The 23,552-nt window shown below is 52.5% G+C and overlaps 1 protein-coding gene across 1 annotated transcript; it reads right to left on the reverse strand.

The window, feature by feature from the left end:
* Positions 1-2,240: 2,240 nt before the first annotated feature.
* RBP2 (retinol binding protein 2) lies at positions 2,241-18,864 on the reverse strand. Its single transcript, XM_056121982.1, has 4 exons — positions 18,790-18,864; positions 10,404-10,582; positions 3,782-3,883; positions 2,241-2,344 (listed from the first exon to the last, which is right to left on the reverse strand). The coding sequence occupies exons 1-4, from the start codon at positions 18,860-18,862 to the stop codon at positions 2,294-2,296; spliced, it is 405 nt and encodes a 134-aa protein (XP_055977957.1). The 5' UTR covers positions 18,863-18,864; the 3' UTR covers positions 2,241-2,293.
* Between the last annotated feature and the right edge of the window lie 4,688 nt (positions 18,865-23,552).

Below are 23,552 nucleotides of genomic sequence, written 5' to 3' on the forward strand. Positions count from 1 at the left end.
CAGGGAGGGAGTCAGCCCTGGAGCAGGGTCCCCTAACTCCACAGCCTCCAGCCTTTGCTGATTTGCACCTCGTGTCTCAGATGCGTGTTGGATGTGACTCAGGCATCAGTTTCTTCCTTGGTCAAATGTACTCCCAAATCCCGTGCCTCTTATTTTGGGTCCCATAACCGGAAGCTCATATTTCACGTTTCATATCACAGACTCTTCAAACAGGGCTTAAGGATCCAGCCTGAGCTCTCGAGCATCCGTGAGCATCGTTGCTCTGTTGCTCTGATCAGCCTTGCAGAGACCGTCCTGGGTCTGGTGGTGGTGGTGGTGGTGGGGTGTGTGTGTGTGTGTGTGTGTGTGTGTGTGTGTGTGTACATCAATGTGCAGCTCAGTGGCTGGTGCTCTGGCCTGGTCAGCAGCCCGGGTTATGAAGATGCAGCTTCCATCTTCTCCACTTTCTCCACATCTGCTCATCGTGACTGGGGGCTCTCCCCAGCTCCCCCACGCCTCTTCCTCCCCTTTTCTCCTTCCTCCTTTCCTACCCCAGCCCCTCCCATTCTTGCCTCATACTTCCCCATTTCCTCTTCTCTCCTTTCCTCCTCTCCCTCTCCTATTCTCTGTCAACCTCCATCCCCTTCTCCTCCCCCCCCCCCACGTGTGACTGCATCACTTCCTCAAAAAGGTCTGTGGCTACCCAACCCAGGCTTCCCTCTCTCCCCATCAGCAGAGCCTGGCAGTTTCCAGAAGGGGGAAAGTTTTAGCCCCCGGAGGGGAGCAGTGGACAAGGGGAAGAGGCTATGCTGGCCTTGTCCACCAGCTGTGGAACATTCCAAGCTCTACTGAGGGCCATCCTTCTTCTTCTTCCCAGACTCCCAGCCATCTGCTAGTCTCCCCTCTCTAGAAGCTGCACGCAGCCACTGCTTAGTGGGGGTGGAGAACCTTCCAGAAACTTCCAGTAGTGTAGAACCTTCCAGAACCTTCCAGAACCTTCATGTTCTTCCCTTCTTTCACCGCCCATTCCTACCTATACCTGCTCCACCAGGAATGATGTGAGCCTACACAGGAGCTGAATAGTTCCTCCACTGCCATGTTTGCTGCCTTTGTGGTGGCCCACGACCGACCACAGGTCACACAGGTCACTGCCCTGCTCTCAGCCCTGCTGGTTCCCAGGATCCTCAGTTTCTAGTAGGGCTGCAATTCTCAGCATCTCTTCAGTTCATGTGACCATGAACTCCTCCCTCCCCAGAATCTTAGGAATCTAATTCCCCAGAACACATTTTGCAAATATACAATAAAAAGTGATGAATATTTATTCTCCCCTCCAAAGAAAGGAACTGTACCTGAGTCCTCTAAGGGTATTAGACATGCTCCTCTTCTCTTGGGCCTTCTTGGGGGACAAATGAGGCATCATTTGAGGCTGTGATGGGCAAGACTGTAGGGACATCAGCAGGAGGACATGGGACTCTTGGGGAAGCTCTACTTGGTCCTTAGTTTTTCCAGGGGCTCCCTTCCTCCAGGCCTTCATGGGCAGACACTCCCCACCTTTCCTCTTCCCTGCATTTCCATGTGGCCAGCTCCAGGAAAGATCTTCATTGACCTCATTGCTGCATGCACAGATCTCGCCAGGAGACCATAGCCAGGCCTTGGTAGTACAAGCTTCCAGAATTTGTGAGGGGCAGCAAGATAGCAACAAAAGATCAAAGGCAATACAATGGAAGAACGAATCCACACAACTGAGTTTGGAGGGGTTTGAAAGGGAGGGGTTTGGGGTCCTTGGGGAGGCAGGTGGTTGCTCTGGTAGGAGTGTGGTATTGGAATTAGGTGTACCATTAACGGAGTACCAGTATTATAAATCACAGAACTTGAATAGATTAAAAAAAAATCCAAAGAATTAAGTGAGGAGATGCTATGTTGGCCTGAAAATGTTTTCAGGTAGAACAACTACTGAAACAAACACACTAACATAAAAAGGAAGGAAGGAAGGAAGGAAGGAAGGAAGGAAGGAAGGAAGGAAGAAAACAATCACCACAACAAAAACACACAGAAAACTGCAGGAAAACCACCTCTTCTGCCTGTTGATAAAACAAAAGCTTCTAGAAATCGCAAGAAGGAGACCCGGGGTATCCACGTTGGGAGTGTTTTAAAATTGATTTTTATTCAATGCCAATTTCAAGGAAGACTGTGCCGATCTCTGTTACACACTTGATCTAATAAAGACCCATCCAGGGATCTTAGTGCGCTGTCAGGAGCGGGAAGGCTTTTCCTGGGGAGCAGGGGACACATGCTGGTCGACTCATGGAGGGTCTCACTTCTTCTTGAAGACTTGGTGGCATACCTGGTCACCGCAGGTCAGCTCCTGCAACAGCAGAAAGCAGGCGAGTGATTAAGAAGCGGGGACCGCCTTCTGCCTGGCCCCTGCCTCCCTGGGGGATGGCGGGGAGCAGGGCAGAGCCAAAGCCAAGAGGACACTTCGTCATTCTGGGCCAAGTGCACCTCACAAGCTCAATCAGCGGCCGTGCCCTGCAGGTAGCAGTAATTTGATTTTGACACTTGAACAACTATAAAAATGAAACATGCAAAGAAATAACCCTCTTGGGTGGGATTTCTCCTACTCTCGTGATTAAAGCAACATTGCCTAATTTACAAAAGGCAGAGAGGCCACGGGGGGCGGGGGTTGGAGGGGAGAAGGTGAGGGCTGGCCCGCCACACTAAGGGCCTCTGACTTGGAGCACTTGGTGCGGGTCCAGGTGGCCACATGGTATGGGCTGCTGGAGGACCTCCCCCCCCAGGCCTGCTTGTCAGTGAAGATGTAGTTCTTCATCGGGCTAGCAGGGACCCCCAGGCCTTAGCTGCACCTCAGAACCATCTAAGGGCGATGAGTAAAATTGGAATGTGGGGACAAGCACATCATGGCAAGTGACAGGACCCCATGGGTCTCCATCTCGGGCCCTACTGGGGACTGTCCTGCAATTAAAAAAATCCATCATCCGCCTCGGGCAGGTAGGGAACACCGCCGGCGGAAAGCTTGGTGACTGCCGCCCATTTATCACCGGCTGACAGTGCCTGGGAAATCAGCTCTCGGCGAGGCCACTCTGGCTCTGCAGCACGCTGGGACGTCCCGAGGAGGGGACACAGACTCCGTTGGCACATGAATGGATATAGGAAGAAAGGGTGGCGTGAAAGCCATCCACTGAAAACACGGGGCGAGAGAGTGGGTGGGGCGTGAAGGCGCAAGTGCTCACGCCCATTTTTCCCTTTGAAATGGGATCCAGATTGCCTTGAACATGGGCAAATAGCAGATTTCACTCCTTTGGCAGCTCCCATGTTTTTCAGAGCATCGGCAGTGGTTCCTGCCGCTCTGTTCTAGTTCCAAACCAACCGAAACTATTTGGGGTGTGTGTGGGGGGTGCGCATCAAGTGGACATACCCATCATGGAGGACTGGCCTCCAGGCCTGACTGCTCTGAGCCCCCTTCTTGCAGACTCAAATCCGCCAGTCCCTTCTCCTCTGGGCATCTCTACCTCAATTTCTCCCCAGCTGCTCTGTAGAAGGTTCCCTGCGTTTCTCTTTGGATTTTCGCTTCCTAACTCAGCCGTCTGATCTTTGGTGTTCAGGAAATCGCCATATAGATTTCTTCCCCAGGTCCCCTGAGCTTGGGGGGTCAGGGCAGGCCCTTGGCAGGGGCCCCAGGGAGGGGTGAAGGGGCATCTGTCTTGTCCTAGAGTGGGGCCAGTGAAGGAATGGACAGGCTGGACATGGCAGCCCCAGGGGTGGGGCAAAGTCCAGAACTCACCAGGTGCAGCTTGTCCCCCTCAACCCACTGCTTCCAGCCGCGGTTCTCCTTCTCCCCCTTCTGTACACACACGAGGGTGTTCCCTTCCCAGGTGACCAGCGACTGCAATGACAGAGTTCAGGCAGGTCAAAGGATCGTCTCCATCAGGACCCAATAAACTGTATTACTTAGCTGGGGTCCAGGCAGCGCTCCTGGACTCCCGTTGTCCCCCAAGTGCCTTGACATCGACCTTCTACACACCCTCTCCCCACACCCTCTGCTCTGGCCAAATCGGCTTCGGGCAGCTGGTTCTGTGAAAATTCTCCTCTTCCGTTCTGCCAGATGGCAAGCAGCATCCCAGCCCACGGGGGGTGAAGATGATAAATTTGACTCTATCACGATGTAAAATGTCTGGAAGAGAAAAATACTTCCACAGCCACAGACACCTGCCAAACTGACACAGCAAATTGCAACCAATACTGGACAAAGACCCAATTTCCTTCTATGTAAAGGGCTTCCGTGAATCAATAAGAAACAGATCATTACCCTAATTGGAAATTCAACAAAGGACATGAACCAACAACTTGAAGGAAGGGGGAAAAAAAAAACAATAACACCGCAGCAGATGGCTTTCGAACATACATAAGAAAAGATATTCAATCCAGGCTGGCTTATTTTTCAGATACAATTCATCATACGGTCCAAAATCAGAGTGTGTGATGGCATACCGACTGGGGGTAAGGGGGTGATGGTGAGGAGTGGGAGGAGGGTGGCAGCAAGACAGACACCCTCCCGTTTGGCTGGCGGCTCTAGAAGTCAGTAGGAATCTTTTTTGCATTATCTTTCAAAATACAGCATGGCATCTACTCTTTGCCCCAGAATTCAGCTTCTGGGAATTCTCCCCGCAGGAAGCACAAGCAGTGAACAGCAATTTGTAGGAAACAAAGGCAGGAAGGCACCCAACTTCGGGGGGAGGCAGGGGGCGCTCCTGAGGCAGCTTGGCCTTCCACAACCAGCAGGGTAGAGTCTCTTCCAGTCCTGGTCTCCCATTATCCCCCTCACCTTGAGGGGCCCGAGATGGTACAGGGATACAGGCCTTTTACTCAACAGACAGGCCTGTCTGAGCAGGAGAGACCACAAGTCAGCTGAACCCCAAATATTCCAACCTGGTCACATACTTGCATACGAGTCTCCCCTGAACTCATCTGTATCCTCCTGCACCTTTCCCTGGGAGACTCTTTCCTTTTCCTGCTTGGGGACCAGCCCAGTCCTCCCCTCCTGATATAATGATGAACCATTATGCAAAGACCCCAGTATTTACTTTTTTCCATGTCTCGGAAAGTCAGTGGTGATAAACTGACCTGTTTTGAAAGAGCATATTTTGGGGTCACACCTGACAGTACTCAGTGGCTATTCCTGGTTCTGTGCTCAGGAGTAACTCCTGGTAGTGTGTGGAGAACGTTATGGGGTGCTGGGGATTTGAACCAGGGTTGTGACCAAAATAGCCACATGTGAGGAAAAGTGCCTTATGTTTTGTGCTTTCTCTCAAGCTCCTCCACTTTTTTTTTTTTGGTTTTTAATTCACTGTCCTTGCATGTTCAGGCCTGTGTTTTGTCACAAATCTGTTTTCTACACATTGTTAAGTTTACCTATTTCTAAAATAATGTTTGACCTTGGCCACAGAATATAGTTTATGTACAATTTTATTCCTCCTCATTTTACTCCTCAACACATCGCTCTGTTGTTGGTTCCAGCAAAGGGCTGGCGGCCTCATAAATTCTGTCAGTGGGAGGCTGGTTAAATGCACTCTTGAGTGCTCCAACGGCCCTGGAGGAGGTAGAGTTTTACCCTAACAGACATGAGTTGGCTCCACAGAGGGTGCTGTTCCCTACCCTAAAAAAGCTGGCACTTGGGAGATGGCACTAGTGTATCAATCCTGCTTGGATCCTTAGTAGCACTTGTTCTCCCCCACCCTGCCCCCACCAAGGGCACCACCAGGTGTGACGTGGAGACTATCAAGCACTTCCGGGAGAACCCAGGTGGTGCTCTGTACTGCAAGGCCCAAGCATTGACCTAGCTCACGTGGCTGGCCCAGAATCACCCAGGTTTCCTGAACCTCTTGCCCACAACCCATCAAGAATGAAAAAGGAGGAGCCAGAGTGACAGTGCAGCGGGTAGGGCATTTGCCTTGCATGTGGCTGATCTGAGTTCCATCCCCGGCATCCCATATGGTCCTCCAAGCACAGCCAGGAGTAATTCCTGAGTGTAGAGCCTGGATTAGCCCCTGAGGATCGGCCTGGTGTGACCCAAAAAGCCAAAGAAAGAAAGAAAGAAAGAAAAAGAAAGAAAGAAAGAAAGAAAGAAAGAAAGAAAGAAAGAAAGAAAGAAAAAGCCAAAAGCAAGAATAAGGTCCTCTACACCAAACGAGGACAGCATGTCTTGTTCCTGTGCTTGCTGGATGGGTATGAGGCTGGCTGGGAAGTTCCTCTTTTTGCCTCTTAAGTGTATTTTGTTTGTTTGCTTCAGTTTGTTTTGGTGTAGGGTCACACACAGTCGTGCTCAGGGCTTAGTCTTGGCTCTGAACTAAGGAATCATTCCTGGCAGAAGACTATCTGGAGTGCCTGGGATTGAACCCCAGGGGACCAGGTGCAAGGCAAGTGCCCTACCTGCTGTACTATCACTCCCACCTTTCTTTTTTTTTTTAATGTAGGAGTACTGCTATTTATTCAGCCACTGATTAGCTGATTGAATTGGGCATGAACTCCACCTTACTTTTTTTTTTCATTTTTTATAATTTTATTTATTCAATCACCGTGAGAGCAGTTACAAAGCTTTCGGGTCCAAGTCTCAGTCATACAATGGAACACCTGTACCTTCACCAGTGCCCATTCTCTGCCACCAAAATCCCCAGTCTACCCCCATCCCACATGCTCCCCCTACCTGTGGGGCAGATGATTTCCACATTACTCTCTCTCTCTACTTTGATCACATTCAATATTTCGACACCAGATCCACCATTATTATTTGAGATTTTACCCCAACACTCAGATCTGCTGAAAAGGCAACAGTAGACAATTTGTGTTCTACTGCTGGTTATGAATAACATATGATGTTGCATGGCTGCAGTAGGGCCATGTGGTTTTGAAATTCCGAAGTTTTAACACTTAAATCTGGAGGGATTTCTGCCAAAAGCCACTGGGTTTCAAGATTTGCTCCTGAGACTCTGGGGTCATGGCCATTGAGCAGCTTGATCAGGAGCCAGAGAGACCGTTCGTGGGTGATGACTTGGGGTCTCATTGGGACGGGGAGACCAGTACTGGCTTCACCCCCATCCCGTGAGGCCCAACAAGTTTTGTCACTGCGGGCCCAGACCTGACTGTCCAATGGCCTCTGGAGGATGACGGTCACTGAGCCCCCAAGGGGGAGCAGGTGGAGGGACAACACCCTTTCCCCCCTGGGTTGGCCCGGCGACAGTAACCTACTGCGGGGTCTGGACGCATTTCTGCCAAAAGCCGCTACTCCCACCTTTCTTAAGTTATCTTTATGGTTGGGGAGATGGGGCCTGGGGGCCAACACCCAGTTTTTCTCACAGGCTATTTTTGACTGTGAGCTCTCAGGAGTATCGATCCCTCCAGTGCTTGGAGGATCTCACGTGATATCAGGGATCAAACCAGAGTCAGCTGCAGTACAAGGCAAGTGTCTTACTTTGTGTACTATCTCTCCAGCCTTGAATTTCTTTTTTAAAGCTTCTGCTTGGATCGATTTTCCCCAAATGAATTAAAAATTATACCCCACATGCTTTCTAAAGGGAGTTTCAATGCTTCCCTGTGAGTCCTTCCAAGGTCCCTGAACGTCTTTGAAAAGCTTAACTCATGGTTTGCTGTCCTGGAAGGGAAATGTCTGGAATCTGGAATATTCTTGTGTAACTGCAACATGGACCTATTGGTCTGGGACTCCAAGTCTATTCTCGGATAGATAAGGTGGATTTCTAGCCTCGATTTGGGCTCCTAATCTTCCCCCATGGGTCCTAGACCCTGACCAAGGAACAGGACAGCTTCATCTAAGCGCTGAGTCTGGGGTTTTGTAAAGAGTTTGGAGATAGACCATCCTCCGGGGTAATGCTGGTGTAGTTTTCGCCTCTAAGGAGAGTTGTTGCTCCAGGAAAACACGGCCAGCCTTTTTGTGCCATGGAAACTTCCAGAGCACATTCGGCATCTGGTCTCAGTGGTATCCCTCATGGATGCACATCTGTTTGCTCATGTGGCTGGGATGCCATGAAAGAGGGGACGATCCTACAGGCTCAGAGCAGACCTGGGGAGAGAGCCTGGCTTGAAGGAAGGGGAGGTTGGGATAGGGTTGTGAAGACAAGAATCCCTTCAGGACAGGAAAGAAAGGCTGAGTTATTTCTATCATTTTGGTGTTTTGTTGTTGTTGTTGCTGTTCGGTGGCTTTTTGTGTGTGCGGGGCTTAGGCCATACCTGGCAATGCTCAAGGGTTACTCCCACTCAGGAGTCACTCCTGGGAGTGCTCAAAGCACCATGTGGGATGCAGGAGGTCGCATCCTAGTCGACTTTCTTGAGGGTGCTGTCGCTCCAGCCCCAGGAGCTCTCCCCTGTCAGAGGTGACAGGAAGCGGAGCCAGCACCAGCTTTCCCCCAGCTGTGCCCTGGCCGCGGCCAAGCCGTCAGGCTGAACTGATTGCATTGGAGGTGCAGAAGGCTGCAAAATTCCAGAGCCCAATTTTTCTATCGGTTCTGGCATCTGATGACCCGGCCTTTGAGTCCCGCCATTCTGCAAAGCCCCCCACTCCCTGACCCCTGGAGCCTCTCAGAGCTGCAAGCTTGGGGTCTCCCCTGAGACCGGCTCTGGTCGATGGAAGGTGGGTATGAAAGCGTTTCGAATGTTTCACTCCCCACTGAGTTTTTGCCCTGACTGTGACTCCTGAAGGCAGGTATCATCCAGGCTCTGGAACAACTCAACTGAGAAACACAATATGTCTGTCCCTCTTGGCTTCAGAGCCAGCAGGTTCCCATGCTCTCTGGGGACAGGAGCCCTGAGCTTTGGGGGAGTGTGGAGACCTGGGATTTTGAAAGTGCTCCTGGTGGCCTAGAGAAGACCTGGGGTTACTGGGCACTCAGTGGGGAGGAGGCCCTGTCCCCATGTGGTCCTGCAGAGGCTGGTCTAGTGTTCTGGGGCAGAACCTGTACCCCTGAGGACAGAATTCTCAACCTAAACTCCCTGAGCATGGGGGCCCGGCCAAGGCATTGGAGGGGGCGACCATGGCACAGAGGCGATGGGTCCCTGGAACTTTCTCGCTGCCCACCTGGTCAACACTGCCTGAACCTGGACATCTAAGCTCAGTGACAAACTGGATTCCTTCCAAGTTTCCCTGGCAATGCCATTCTCTGAAGTTCTTGAATGATGCTAATTTGGGGGGATGGGGGGTGGGTGGAAGAATCCTTAAATACAACAGAGATGCCCAGGGTCCCTATTCCTGTTTGCAGGCACCCAGCAGGCATCATCAGATCCAGAAGCCTCAAGAGGGGGTGCACTGAGCCGAGCTGGAACAGGGAGAGGACCAGGCGCTGGGCTGTGACACTGTGACACCTCCCCAAAACACCAAACTGCTGGGAGGGGGCTGTTCTTCCAGCTGCCCCACCAGACCTGCTTCTTCTGAAGCGTGTGTGCAAACGCAAGTGTTACATAAATGCTCATTTATGCCTAGAGGACACTAACGCAACCACAAAAGAGTTTTAAATTACAGCAAAATGGAGTCCCGATGAAAAGAGCTGATGACATCTTGAAAGAAAAACCAAGTAGCCAACCGAGGCCTGGTCCACTGGCTGGAGCTGGACAAGGCTGCCCTGGAGAGGTTTTGCGGCCAGCAACTCCCCACCCTCCCTGCCCTCACTCTCTCCTCCCTGTCTGCACCGGGGTTCCTGTTGGCTCCAAACTGGCTTCCACTCTGCATCTCATCCCCCCGCTGCTTCTGAGCTAGTGCAGATTCCACTAGGCTCTCGTTCCTAAGCTTTCAGAGCCACCCTGGCGGCCCTGATCTCCCCAGCTGGCTCTTTGAGCAAGTGGGCACTGAGGCTCCACCCTGCTCCTCGCCCTGCTCTCCCCGCAGGATCTTCGCTGGTCCCTCGGTCCTCAGGGTCTACACGATGCTGGAACACACTGAGGTGGGGATGAAGGTGGAAGAGCAAGGTCCGGCGCTAAGAATTCACCATGGGCCCTGGGAAAGGCCGCTTCAAGGTCATCTCACAGACCCCGGAGATGGATGCTCGGCTGAGCCCGTCACCAGGAACAGACACCATTGTCCATTAACAGTGACACCAGCCCTAACAGCCTCGAGTTGAGATTCCCACCTGCTCTGCCCATAACTGTAGATTTCTTCTAACCTATTTCCCCAACCAGCCCCCCAGAGAACCCCAACCTGAGAGTCATGTGGCTTAGTTGGGGGACAGGACTTCCCTCTTCCCCAGTCACTCGCCCCTGGAGGAACTCCTTTTCCTCCCATCAACCCCATCTTTCGAGTAACTGGCCGTAACGTGAGTTCGGTGACAGTACTGATTCCCTCTGGTGGAAACAACAAGGCAGTGTGTGTGCAAGTGTGTGCGACATGGCCAGCCCCGGGTCCATACCTTCACATGCCGGTTGTCCAGGCCCTTCGTGTGCTCGTCAAACTCCACGCCCACCGTGAAGTCCAGGTCATAGTTGCGGAACGTGCTGTTGGTCTTGGTCTTGAAGTTGTCGCCCTCCTGATTGATGATCTTTGTCTGAGTCAGGCGGACTGCAATCTTGCGGGTGGCAAAATCAATATCTGTTGGCAAAGGGAGTTGTGGAGGTTATGATGTGCGCGGCTAGACTCATTCATTTCTCTAACAAGGCCAAATATTTGGAACTAGACAGATCACGGCCCAGCCACATTTCTCTACCAAAGTGGGAAACAAGCGTTGTCATACATTTGGCCAGTTGGAGGTCTCAGAGCTGCTGAGAATCTGGGGGTCTCCAGGTATATCCTAAGGAGGCCTGATGGGAGAAGGTGGGAACAGAAACACACACACACACACACACACACACACACACACACACACACGCTAGCCTCACCCCTTCTAGCTCTAAATTTATTCAGTTGTTGTTTTTTCCCCCCTGAAGTTTACACCTCATGGTCTAAAGACAAAAAATAATAACTGGGGTTCAGCAGTTGAGATCATGGATTCTGATGGGACTTTTGTCAATGTCTCTAGCAGAGTGGGATGTGAACCCTCCACCTCGTCCCTTTGTCGCTTCCGATCTGGACTTCTTCCCATGCCCCCCCAGCCCCCACTATTTGGTAGTTTTGTAATCTAACACCAATGATTTGTCATTGTTCGCTACTACCTATTCTCTCATTTCGTTGTTCTTTTTCCACAAATGCACGCAATCATCTGGACCTTGTCCTCCTGAATATGACACCCATCAGTTCCAGCGGTGTGGCACTGAACGAGTTGCCTAATTTTGCCTTTTCTTACAGCTTCATAGTATTTCAGTAAACTTCCACTTTTCGAGTATATGGGTAGGCTTGGGAGGGGATCTTACTTAACCAGGCTACTCTGTGTTCACCATTGCTTTACAATTTTTTAAAAAACTTTTTTATTTTTTGCTTTTTGGGTCACACCTGGCAATGCACAGAGTGAATTCCTGGTTCTGCACTCAGGAGTTACTCCTGGAGGTGCTCAGGGTACCATATGGGATATTGGGAATCGAACCTGGGTCGGCCACGTGCAAGGCAAGTGCCCTACCTGCTGTGCTATCACTCCAAACCCCTACTTTATTTTTTTTTTTTTAGGAAAGATAAATAATCATTGCTGTTCGATTGTTTTTTTAAAAATCTCTAGCCAAAGAAGAGAGGAGAATTTGAGGAATTCTGCAAATGCCTCAGCAGATTCGACAGTGATCAAGATCTCCCATGTTTTAAATCTACATCTTTGCTTTGTCTTGATATTGGAAGAAACCTTACTCAGTTCTTAGAGAATATTAGTGAGGAAAAGGGAGCAGTCTCTTCCCCCAGAGAGTTCTATTTCCTAAGCTTTGCATTTCCAATCTGAAGCAAAGTTATTCACTGACCCGGGCTTGTGTGCAAACCGTCACCCACATCAAACAGCCCTGTGTCAGGAAATGGTCTAGAAACAGAGGAAGTTCTGCAAACATCATTACACTTGGCCTCTGAATGTGTCAGGGTGGTGTCCGATTGGCCCCTTGGCCTGTAAATTTGCAAGATTCACAGGCCACAGATTGGCCTGTGAATTTGCCAGATACTTCTGGAAGCCAGTCTAAAATTTTTGTTTTATTTGGAAGGCTTGCCACATGACCACTCCTGCAGCTCTCCATCCACCCCAGTTCGTCCACGAGTCGAACTTCAGGACCACCGTGGATGCTACAGGTTCAGAACTGAGGCGAGGAGACGGGACAAGAAAAGCAAACAGTGAAGGATCTGCAGGATGAAGTGAAGTGCGAGGGAACTGCAGCGAAATGATGGAGGAAGCCTGGGCACCACAGGGAAAGGTAGACGCTAGTGTTTATCTTCACGCCACAGAGGAGAAACCAAGGCTCCGAGAAATAAGTGGAAAATAAATAGCTCAGAGCTACCCAATAGGCGAGCACTCCTGTTGCTTCCATTCTCTTTCTCATTCCTCACCAAAGGTCCCCTCACTGAAAAGACTGCCTGTCCTCCGATTGCCTGGCCACGTCCATCACAGCTCTAAAGGCCTATGGCTGAGATCAGCGAGTCTGAGCCGGCTGCCTCATTGCAAGTCAATCCCTCGGACCAGGGCCGGGGGATTCCTATTAGGGTCTCCATGCAAATAGAGCTGCTTCTTGGGATTGAAAAATGGCTCGGCCCCCTGGCCACCCCTCAGTGTTTGCACAAACCAGTTAATCATGTCACCTCTGCTCTACTGGGGGCGGGAGGAGGGGGCAGCCAATCGCATCGGTGGTAGAGGTGAAGGCTCCAACAGCAGGAAGAGGTGGGGCCACACACACACACACACACACACACACACACACACACACACACGTACTCTCACATTAGAACAACAATTTCTCCTTGGACTTTGCAGAGGAAGTGATGTTCCCGATAGAGGATTTGAATACCAGGGATATCAAGGATGCTTTTTCCTGCTTTTCTGGATTAAAGGTATCGCTGAGCCTGATTTATGGCAGGTGAAATGAATTTCCATCTGCGAGGAAAAGGTCCAAAGGCAAGCTATTTCTGAATAATATATATGGCTTGTAGCTCCTACAGAAGAAAAAAAAATGCACACACACAGCAGTGGGGGTGGGGTGGGGGAGGGGGACTTTATTAAAGCATACTTTTCATAAGTGCATTTTGAACAATGCAAGCCATAAAGTTGAAATACGAGCGTGCTAGTCTACATTAAAAGGCTCTGTAATGTGTTTGGGGGGGTGTGGTGTGGCAGGAAGTGGGAAAGTTGCAGGCTAAAAGGGCAGGCGCTCTTGGTAAATTAAAGAGCAGAGACGCACGGGATTCATCACGGGAACGGAGACCCTTCACAGCACAGCTTCCAGGGGCCTCCAACCTGGACTCCCTAATTCTCGGACCATTAACACGTTTAGGGGATAGTGAGAAACAGAGAAAAGGGCAAATCGCTCTTTTTTCTCCCCCCCCCCCCCACGCCATTTCCTCCCACAGCTATCGGTCAGAGAGGGAGGTCAAGCTCCTGCCCCCTCCTCCCTCCTTCCCACCTACAAAGCCCTGCAGACTTGTCCTGGCTGGGCATGCTTCCCTGCACCCCTTCACCAGCTGGCCACCCCTCAACCCCCACCCTGCAACATTCACTGACTGACCCCCCCCCACACACACACACAATCTAGTACTCACTATGGGCATGGGCCCAGTAGCGGTGCTACCAGCAGGTGCCAGGGAACAGCCAGAGAAAGGGACCCAGGGACACGAAGGTGCTTGTCCACCACCCATACTTTCCCTGTTCGAAAGTCCCGCTGGATGGTGGCCAGCTGGGAGATGTTCCCGGCCGGTGTGTGCCCACCACAGTCCAGGCTAGCTCGCTCCCCACGCCCTTCTGGCCCTTTGCTCCCTTCCTCCCTTCCCCTCTCATCCATGTGTGCACAGTGGGCAACTCTCATGCCATGTTTCTCCAGGAAAAGCCCTGACTCGGTCACTTGAACCCCCAGAACGCTGAGTGGAAAGCACTGGGCATGAGACACTGAGCCACAGGGACCCCTTGGGAGCAACGCCAGCTCCCAGCTTCGGGGGACCCCCAGAAAGTCCCTCCTTTCCCATGCTGCAGACCCCTTCCCCAGTACAATGGAGAGTTGTGCCCCCGACTTCCTCCTCAACGACCCCCTGAGTCTGCCCCTTTGACCAACGCGCCTATTTTGATCCTGTCCTGGGATGTGTCCCGACTTCTGGAAGCCAAAGAGGCCACGATGAATTTCCAGTGCCGTGGCCCCATCCGGACTCACTCGTCACCGCGGCTCCTTTCCTCCGGCCCTGGGCTCCCGGTCTTCCCAGAGAACCAGGACTAAGCCCATAGACAGACCACATTTGTTCTCACCCCAGAGCCATCTCCAAGCCCCGACGGCATCACCTGACCCGCACGCCGACCCTGCCCTCTCCTTTCCAGCTTGGGGAGCATGGCCGTCAGCCCCTGGCCCTTCCTGTAGCACCTGCAGACCCCAGCTGCCTCCTCACCCTCTGCCCTGCCTGCCAGCTGCCTCCTCACCCTGGAGCCCTGGACAGCCTTGAGAGCGGAGAGAAGACGGAGGAGGGCCACCCGCCATGGGCCCTCCCTCCCCGTTCTTCCCCGAACCCAATCCGCCAGCGCTTTTTGTTTCTTACACTTGCGCTGGGGCTTTGCCCTTGCTGTCCCCGTGCCCGGAGAGGCATCACGTCACGCAGCCTCGTCGCCCCGGCTCCTGCCCACTCGGCCCTCTCCTCCCCACATCCCTTTTCCTATTCTTGACAGCTTCATGACTTCCCAAATCACCTTCCAGTCTCGACTCCCTCTCTCCGTCTTCTCTCCCTCTTTGACATCCCACAGCTGATACCTAGAGTCCTTCCTGGAGTGCTGGACTGGACTGGGGTCCCTGAATGATGGGAATGGGGTTATCAGCAATGCAGGCAATTAGGGAAGGCTTCCTGGTGGCGGCTGCATAAGTGCCAGTTAACTTTGGCCTCTCACAGTGCCCCTGTCTGGAGGGCTATTCCCAACAGCACCAGGTACTATTTTTGTAGGGAACCTGTGCTTTTGAATTGAAACTAAAAATAGATCTTTAGAGACAATGGACCGTTCCATGGTGGGTGAGGTCCAGACATCTGCAATCCAAGAGCTGAAGATCTCACAGGCCTTGTTAGCGCCCAGGCACCTTTCACCTCGACCCCTGACTTCCCTGATTAAACTTGCCCCTTGGGGCTGAGTTTCCCAGACTCACCCCTGCCTCCTCTCCACTCACTCACCCACACCCCTGGGGGCTGGTCTCTCTGCTCAGGGCGTGGCGAGCAGCTCCCCAGGCCTCTGCGGACTGAGCCCCCTCTCCCCCACCTCCCGGCACCCAGCTGTCTGCAGGGCCCTGGTGGCCTCTGTCCTCTATAGGCAGTTCCTGTCCCTGCAGGATCTGGAACCTGCCTCCAGCCCCCGGGCGTGCCCCTCCTGCCACAAGCTGCTTCTGCTCCCATCCTTTGCTTATCTTTCCCGGCTGCCCTCGGTCCTCCTCTGCCTCCCCCAGCCTGCTTGGAAGCTCTGGGGATTCCTTCAGTGACCACATGGCTCTCACGCCTGCACACCTCGCTGCTCTGCTTCCTGTGATGCTCCTTCCCTGGACGAAGACACGAGCCACGCCACGTCCCGTCTATTTTACCCTCCCATCCAACACCCACAGAGTAACAGGACTTTGACCGCCCCCCTCCCCCAGAGAGCGGGAGTCTGTGCAGCCACCTGGCAGTGGACATCACCTCCCTGCCAGTAGGGCAGAACAGAAGCCACAGGAGGTGGCCTCTGAGCCCGGCTCACATCGGGCCAATAGCTCTGCTCCTTGGGTGCTGTTCACAGGCCGACAGACCAGTGAGAGCTTGACGATACCCCAGGGCAGGATGGCACCAACACCCAACCGGGTGGGGAAGCCTTTGAGCCCTCGGCCACAGCCAGTGTCCTGTAGCTGTCTGAGAGGCCTCGGAGGGGGTAGGAGGGGCCTGAGGCAGGGAGAGATATGAATGTTGCTCCCAGCCTCTCCCTTGATTCGTCATCTGTGTCAGGCCAGAGGGTATTTGTCCGACCTCAGGGTTCAGCCTGGCTCATCACATGTGTGGGAGAAATCCAAGGCTCCCACCTAGGGGGGGTGTGACCTGCATCGTGTCTCACCCCCCCCCCCCCCCACTCCACATGCCTTTCATTGGGGACCTCTGCCTGCCCATAGGCTCTCCCTGAAAGCCAGCAGGACAGAACGGAAGCCACAGGAGGTGGTGAAAGCCAGCAGGACAGAACGGAAGCCCTAGAGGAGTGCCTCAGGGCAGCACCATCCTCCTGTTCATCCCTCCAGGTCCAGAAAAGATCTGGGAACCCCCTCCCCTCCCTGACACACCAGGGGAGGCAGGACACTGACCTTCGACCCTTCAGGGCACACCCCAAGCCCTGGCTGTGGGAGTGCCGAGCAGGAGTGAGTCACGGCTAGGGACAGAGCCAGTAACTCAGCTGCAATCTCACCTGGCACAGGCCCCTGCACCCAGGCCCACCAAGGGAGCCCCCACACCCCAGTACCAGGGAGTCGTGTGAGACACAGCAGTCTGGAAGGGCGCTTGCTGGCAGTATAAGCACACGAGTGAATCTCAGAGAGGGCCATGGAGGTTGACATGCCAACCTGGGCAGGAGGGCAGGCACACACACCTCGCAGATTTGTCAGGGTGGAGCAGGTGCCCGCCTTGCAGGGCAAGGGTGATGAAAGACACATACGCCCTGGCACTGGGGTGTGGGGGCTCCCTTGGTGGGCCTGGGTGCAGGGGCCTGTGCCAGGTGAGAGTCCAGCTGAGTTTTGCGGGATACCTGGAACAATGACCCCCACTTGCATGGCGACAGAGCCCCGAGCCCCGTCTCAATCCCAGCCTCTTGTTTTGGGGGTCCCTGTGCAGGGCGGATACCAGTGTCTATCTCTGTGTTGAAAGAAGAGTGAGCGGAAGTCACTTCTGCACCCACCCCCCTGCACTGGGGACTCAGAACTGGGGGAGGGGAAGAGCGGGGGGATCAGCAGTTGGGGAAATGGAGGCACCGAGCACCCCCATATTCTAGGTATACCTGGTCCTGCCCTGGTGAGTGTGAACCTGCCCCATCTATACTGCGGAATCTCCAGTTTGACAGTTGGGATCGAGGCGATCCCTAACCGGTGGGCTGAGGGTCCGAGGGACATTGGGCAGCATGACAGACAGTCCAGGCTCCCAGCTATGGCTCTGCTCAGGAGCGCTTGCCCACAGGGGGGTGGCAGGGAGAGGACAGAGAGCCGCTGACTTCAGAAAGAGGTTTCGGGGGAGACAGCTGGCATTGTGCTCTGCTCCTCTGCTCCCCCAAAGGTTAAAGGGGTGCAGGCAGGAACACTTCAGCAAGTAGAAGCCTAAAGAAGGAGCTTCAGGGCACACCCCACAGAGCCCCAACTAAAGGGAGTCTGGATTTTTCACCTGAAATCAGCACAGGACCGTTTGCTACAGAAACAATGGAAGATACCCCGTTGCTTCCTGTTGCTGTCCCCCAAAATGGCCTGCTGCAGTGGACTCCCTCAAGAAACCCCTACTCCCCAGGAGGGTGCTCGGGGCACCTCCAAGAGCAGCCCCCCTCAACAGCACGGGCAGAGATAGGCCGGGCTGTGACGGCCACCTCCCTGGGCAGAGGGGCGAGTCAGTTCTGACGTCTCTGTGAGTCCGGGTCCTGGGGAGCATGGGCCGTGTCGGCCGCTGTCGCGGGCCCTGGATCAGCACTGAGCTGCAGCTCGAAGGTCTAGCAGTGCCCACCTGGGTACTCCTGTTCCCCCTCCCCCAGGGGCGGTGAAGCATGCGGAGGAGCACAGTGCTGGGAGCACATGTGAAGGAGATGAAGAGGGTGTCTGTCTTTGTAACCGCCCTACGCCAGCTTTCCTGGCTTGTGGCTAGGGCAGAGACGCTCCTCAAAACCCAAACCAACCGCACAGGAGGGTCTCTGTCCCCTGAGTCAACAGTGGCACAGCCACTAAATGAGGGACTCTGACCCCGCCCGTTGTCCTCATGCTCTGCTTGGAAAGCTGTTGCTAGAAAGTTCTGATGCCAAATGCTTTAAGGCTGGGGAGGGAGAGAGCAGCCTGGAAAGGCAGACAGAGATCCTTGCCAAGGGCTAGGCCCGTGACAACTGCAGGCAAACCGGAGTCCCTTTGCAGAGACCTCCTCTCTGACTGTACATAGGGGCTGCAGGCTCCAGAGGACTGAGGTCTGCATTTCTGGTCAGCACCACAAGTCATCCCACCTGACGGTGAGGATGCTCACCACACACACACACACACACACACACACACACACACACACACACACACCTTAGTCCAGAATCTGGCTCAGAAGTCAGCTAGGCTATGAGTTGGTTGATCTCCACAATACACGTTTCTCCGAATGGTGGGTCTTCCTGTCCTACTCCTTTCCTGCTGCTCCACCACCACAGAAGAGCAATGCAGAGGAGGGGTCCAGAGCAATACAGGGGAGGGGTCCTTGGTGGAAAGATCCAGCCTAACCTGATCTGTGAGAGGGCGGATCTCTGGCCCCATGCAGTCTCCTTACCCCAAATGCACCTGGGCGTGGATACATAGCTTCCAACCAAATGGCTAAGCCACCTGTGGGTTGGGTATGATGCTAAGAACATTCTAGGCATAAGTTCCAGCATGCAGATGCAGGAACTAAGCCTCCGGGAACTTGCCTGATGTTGCAGAGCTCACCTGCAGAGCTCCGCAGAGGTGCAGTGATCCCAGAGGGTCCCGCCCTCTCCCCCGGGGACCCCATGCTCTCACCAAGAGCCTTCATGTAGCCCTCGAAGTTCTCGTTGCTCTCCATCTCCCAGACTCCATTCTGGTCCTTCGACATGGTGGAGGCTTCTGGATGAAGGTGGGTGTGCGGTAGAGAGCAGGGAAGCAGGCTGCAGGAAGGTGTTGGAGAACACTCCTTTTATAGCCTGGCAGACCAGCTTTATGGCGTCGGAGATAACAGTGTCAAAGGTCCTAAGCACAGCCCAGAGGAACTTTCCTTTCCTTTGCAAAGTTCATCCCTGGACTCCAGGCAACCAAAGCTCCAGGACCGAAGGGGCGAGGCGGGGGGAGGGGGGGATGTCCTGGGTTCCTGCTCCAGAGGCAGAGATCTGCAGAACCTCCCTTTGGGCTGATCGGGCGGCCACAGATCCTTTAGCTCCACAACAAATATCCCTTGCTGCATTTGAGAAAAACACTTTGGTGTCCAACCCCTGCTCCCCCCACGAGCTCCCAGCCTCGAATCTGGAGCTGGCCAGACAGTAGAGCCAGCCCTTGGACCTGCCTGGTGAAGGACGAAGATGGGAATCCACATTGAGGTGATGGGCGGGGGACTCCCCTGGGCTGGGCAGGTGGTGTGGCTAGTCGAGCATGTTTGATCTTACTAGAGTGCTCAGTGAGGCTCTGCCCTCTCCATTTTGCAGAAAAAAGGGTTCAAGGAGGTCAAATCCCGTGCTGCCAAGAGGCTGAGCGAGATTGCTCCAAAGTCCTCCCCCAGTTGGGTGTGCTAAGGTCAACTTGAAAAGTGTGTTGGAGGCTGACTCTGGAGCTTGCCTGCCCCGGCCCCCTAGGGAAGCACCCCAAGGGCCTCTGGGCAGCAGGGTTTGAACAGAAAAGCGAGTTCTTGGGATCTGAGTCAGCTCAAAGCAGGACTGACGGGGAGTGGGTGGGCGGCAGGGGTAACCATAGTGGACCGCTGGGCTGCATGATGCTGCTTCTCCATCCCAGGAGGCTGGGCTTTCAAGTGGCATTTGGATGAAGACTCTGCCAGTGACTCGGGAAGCGGGTGGCGTTCCACTCTGACTCAGGGTTCTGGGAGATGAGGCCTGAGTCGAGCCACCATGCACCCCAAAGACTAGCAGTGTGGGCTGAGATAAGCTGATAAGCCCCCCCCCCCCCCCCCCGCACCTAGCAGAGCAAGTCCAGTTTGGGTGAAGACACTTTCAGGCTCTGGTGCTGTAAAATCTGAACAAATGGCTCTGCCTAGGAGTGGTTTTGGGGGACAGAAAACAGCGTGTTCTTTATCTCGCCTCATACACAGGAGTCAGGAAGACACAGAGTCAAAAACGGTCCAGCTGGTGGGTGTCAAAAGGCCAATGTGGGCTGGAAAGAAGGAGGGAGAAAGGAACGGCATGGTGGAGGCTGCAGTTGGGCTCAGAGGAGACATAGGCTTTGGGCCTTGAGGCCCACCAGGGGTGGCGACTGTCTGGGCACTCAGCCCCTGAGGGGAGGGAAACAGGCCGGTCCAGACTCAGACTCAAGGACTCCACACAAATAGGTCCTCACTATGAGGACACTGACATCCCCCGTGAACAAGAAAAATAGCCACCCTGTTAGGAGCTGGAACCAAGAATGGAGTTACTAATTACAATAAATCAAAGTTTTAATGGGATGGCCGTTTGTTTTTGTGTGCCACACCTGGTGATGCCCAGGGATTACTGCTGGATCTTTACTCAGGAATTACTCCTGGGGGTACCTCGGGGACCATCTGAAAGGCTGGGGATCAAGCTCCAGTCAGTTCTGTGCATGGCAAATGCCTTACCCATTCATTATACTATTGCTTTGGCCTCAGGGGCTTCACCTTCTATAAGACAGGAAGTCAAAATTGAGGCGTTGCATAAAGCTCAAATACAGATTACACAGTAAGGGTTTGAAGTAAAGTCTGCAGGCAACAGGGAAGTTTAGGTGTTTTTCCTGGGATCGGTGTGAGTTCCAAAAGCATTCTGCACCTCTCTAACTGGCGGCAACTTGAATTTACACTGCCTGCTAGTCAATACGTCAAGATATGTAAAGGCCTGAGCTTATCATACATTTAGATCATAGGAGAGGAATAAATGTAAAACAGTCTGTCAGGACACGCCTCAGGCCACGTTATCCAGAGTTCCTTGTGATAAAGTCATATCAAACGTAACCCCCAAATTGTAAAACATACGTGAAAATAATCTGCCATAAAACTAGCATCAGCAGAAACATACGATCAGATTAGACTTCAAAGAACTTTGAATAATAAAATGATCAGGTACAAACTATGAGAAAGAAATTTTCATGCATATAAGCCGGTAAAAGAGTAAAATTACTTTTAATAAGTTTTAAGAGAACTGTAGCTATAGAAATACAATCACGAAGAGTAAAACAATAGATTAAATAATAGATTAAACATAGGTAAAGAGAGAACTAGTAAACCAGAAATCAGAGTTGGGGGGTGACCTAGAATGTAACACAGAATAAAGTGCTGGAAATGAAGAATACCAAAATAGCACTGTAGCACTGTCCTCCCACTGTTCACCGATTTGCTTGAGTGAGCACCAGTAATGTCTCTATTGTGAGACTTGTTGTTACTGTTTTTGGCATATCGAATACGCCACAGGGAGCTTGCCAGCTCTGCCATGAGGGTGGGGTACTTTCGGTAGCTTGCCAGGCTCTCCGAGAGGGATGGAGGAATCGAACCCCAGATCAGCCACGTGGAAGGCAAACACCCTACCCGCTGTGCTATCATTCCAGCAGAATACCAAAATAAAAATCTAAAATCCCAGAGAAAATAAAACAACCGGGTAGGTTGCCTGTGAAGAAATAATACAATAATCAAACTGATATCAGAAAGGAACAACTTATAGTGATGATAATGATTACAATGCTATTGAATGACAGATCTAGCCCAAGCCAACTTCATCCAGATGTGAGTTTGCTGACTGGAGGAATTGAGATTAGAGCAAGCATGTGGTCATGAGTTTAAACCCCCAGCAACTCACATGTGCTGAGCACAATAATAGAAACTCTGCTCTCTGTGCCATCAGTGGGTTGAAGAAAATACTAACAACTCAGTATTATTCCCCATGCCTTTCCTTGGAGCCTTATCACCTGCCATATTTCAACTACGTCATCTCGCCTTGCTTTAAAGTAGTACTGACAACGTTTTTCTCATAAGGGTCACACTCCTCTTATTTTGTTTTGTTTTTGCATAAAATCTGTGATGAGTTTTCAGTGAAATGCAGCATCTTGCAAGTGGCAGTGGAGGTCCCATTTCAAAAGTTCGGTCCCACAGTCCACTGACTCTTTATCCATTCATGAATAACTTACCTGGAAGTTTCCATTTCCTCAGTCGCCCAGGCGGCTCCACTGTAATCTCTTTCCCACTAGCCTCCACTCATCTTTGGACTCACAGAACACAAATTTCTTTACAGAAGTCTTCATGGAATCCCTTGGGTGATGCTTAAGTTTCCTGGAGGAAACTTATCAGCAATCTTTCCAGCTTACACGATGCGATGCTCTCTGCAGGGCACCCCATTAAGCGTACAGGGCACCCCATTAAGCTGCCCTTTAGAAACTGGCACCTGAGACTCATTTCTCTTCTGAGGACCAGCGCAGACAAGCTTCCCTGGCACTTACCTGCTTTCCTCAAGGGCGTCGGATCGCTGGGCCCCCGTTCCTTGCCTTCTAGGAGTTAAGTGGTCTTTCTGCCCCAGGCCTGCTGGTTTCTGCCTTCCCGTCTGGTCCTTGGGGACTAGAGTGTGTTTCCCCACAGGAAATGTGACATCTGTGTGCTTACCCAGCTTCTGGGCCGGCCCGTCCCTCCGGTTGAGCAATGCCCTGTGGCCTGCATGTTCAGGCACATTGGATGTGCTGCTTGTGGAGCTGGGACATGCCACCAGTTTTGGATTCATCCAGGAATTCCTGACACCAGCAGGCAACTTGGGCCTGACTAGTTTTGATGCCTCTTGCAGCCCTTTGTTTCTGCTCCCATGAATCTGGGCAGGAGAACAGAAGGCCACAGACCCAATTCCCTGCTGGGCCTATATAGTTCTCTGATCACTCACACTCAAGATGGGGCCCATCTGTCATCCTTCAGATCTCTCCACTCTCTAACCCAATGGCCAGGATCTCGTACTGGTTACCCAAGACCACTTCTTCCCACGAAGACTGTCCCTGGCTCCCCCAAGCACTTCATGGATTGACCTTGACAATTCCACCCAGTGGAATCTGCTTCTGATGACCTTGTCTTCAATTGGATCTAAGGAATGCAATCTGGGCATCCTCTAAAAGATCCAGATGCCCCCCCGCAACACGCCCCTCCAAATCCCTTGAGTCAGGCTATTTCAATACTTGTCACTTTGGCATGGGGAACCAGGGTTAAAGTGAGCCTGTGACTTCCAGATAAACTGTTAGATTTACCTGCAGAAATAAGTGGACCTGGATTTCAGGCTGACTCCATAAATGCCTTTTAATCACAGAAGTGTACTTGAATGCTACACACGTGCATCGAGAAGTAAGGCTCAATCCTAGCATCATCTGCCCTCTTTCACGGCCCGAGGCCCCTTGTCATAGAATGTAATTCTCTGTCCCATCTGCTTGAGTTTATTACTAAAACTGGTCTTCTCCTGCTCATTTGTCTGATTGTTTTGTTTATTTTTGTGCTTGGGGGTTTTAGGATTACACCCAGCTGTGTTCAGGGCTAACTCCTGGCTCTGTGCTTAGGGAACACTCCTGGCAGTGCTCAGGGGACCCTAGGCATAGCTGAAAATTGGACTAAGTTA

The sequence above is a fragment of the Sorex fumeus genome, unplaced genomic scaffold (genome assembly GCF_029834395.1).
Source record: "Sorex fumeus unplaced genomic scaffold, SorFum_2.1 ptg000044l, whole genome shotgun sequence".
In the NCBI taxonomy this organism is placed as follows: Eukaryota; Metazoa; Chordata; class Mammalia; order Eulipotyphla; family Soricidae; genus Sorex; species Sorex fumeus.

Excerpts from the sequence above, each read along its gene's own strand:
- RBP2 (XM_056121982.1), bottom strand. The coding sequence starts at position 18,862 with ATGTCGAAGGACCAGAATGGAGTCTGGGAGATGGAGAGCAACGAGAAC. Across the intron at positions 10,583-18,789 it reads GGGCTACATGAAGGCTCTTG|ATATTGATTTTGCCACCCGC; the intron begins GTGAGAGCATGG and ends CTTTGCCAACAG. Across the intron at positions 3,884-10,403 it reads TGGACAACCGGCATGTGAAG|TCGCTGGTCACCTGGGAAGG; the intron begins GTATGGACCCGG and ends CTGTCATTGCAG.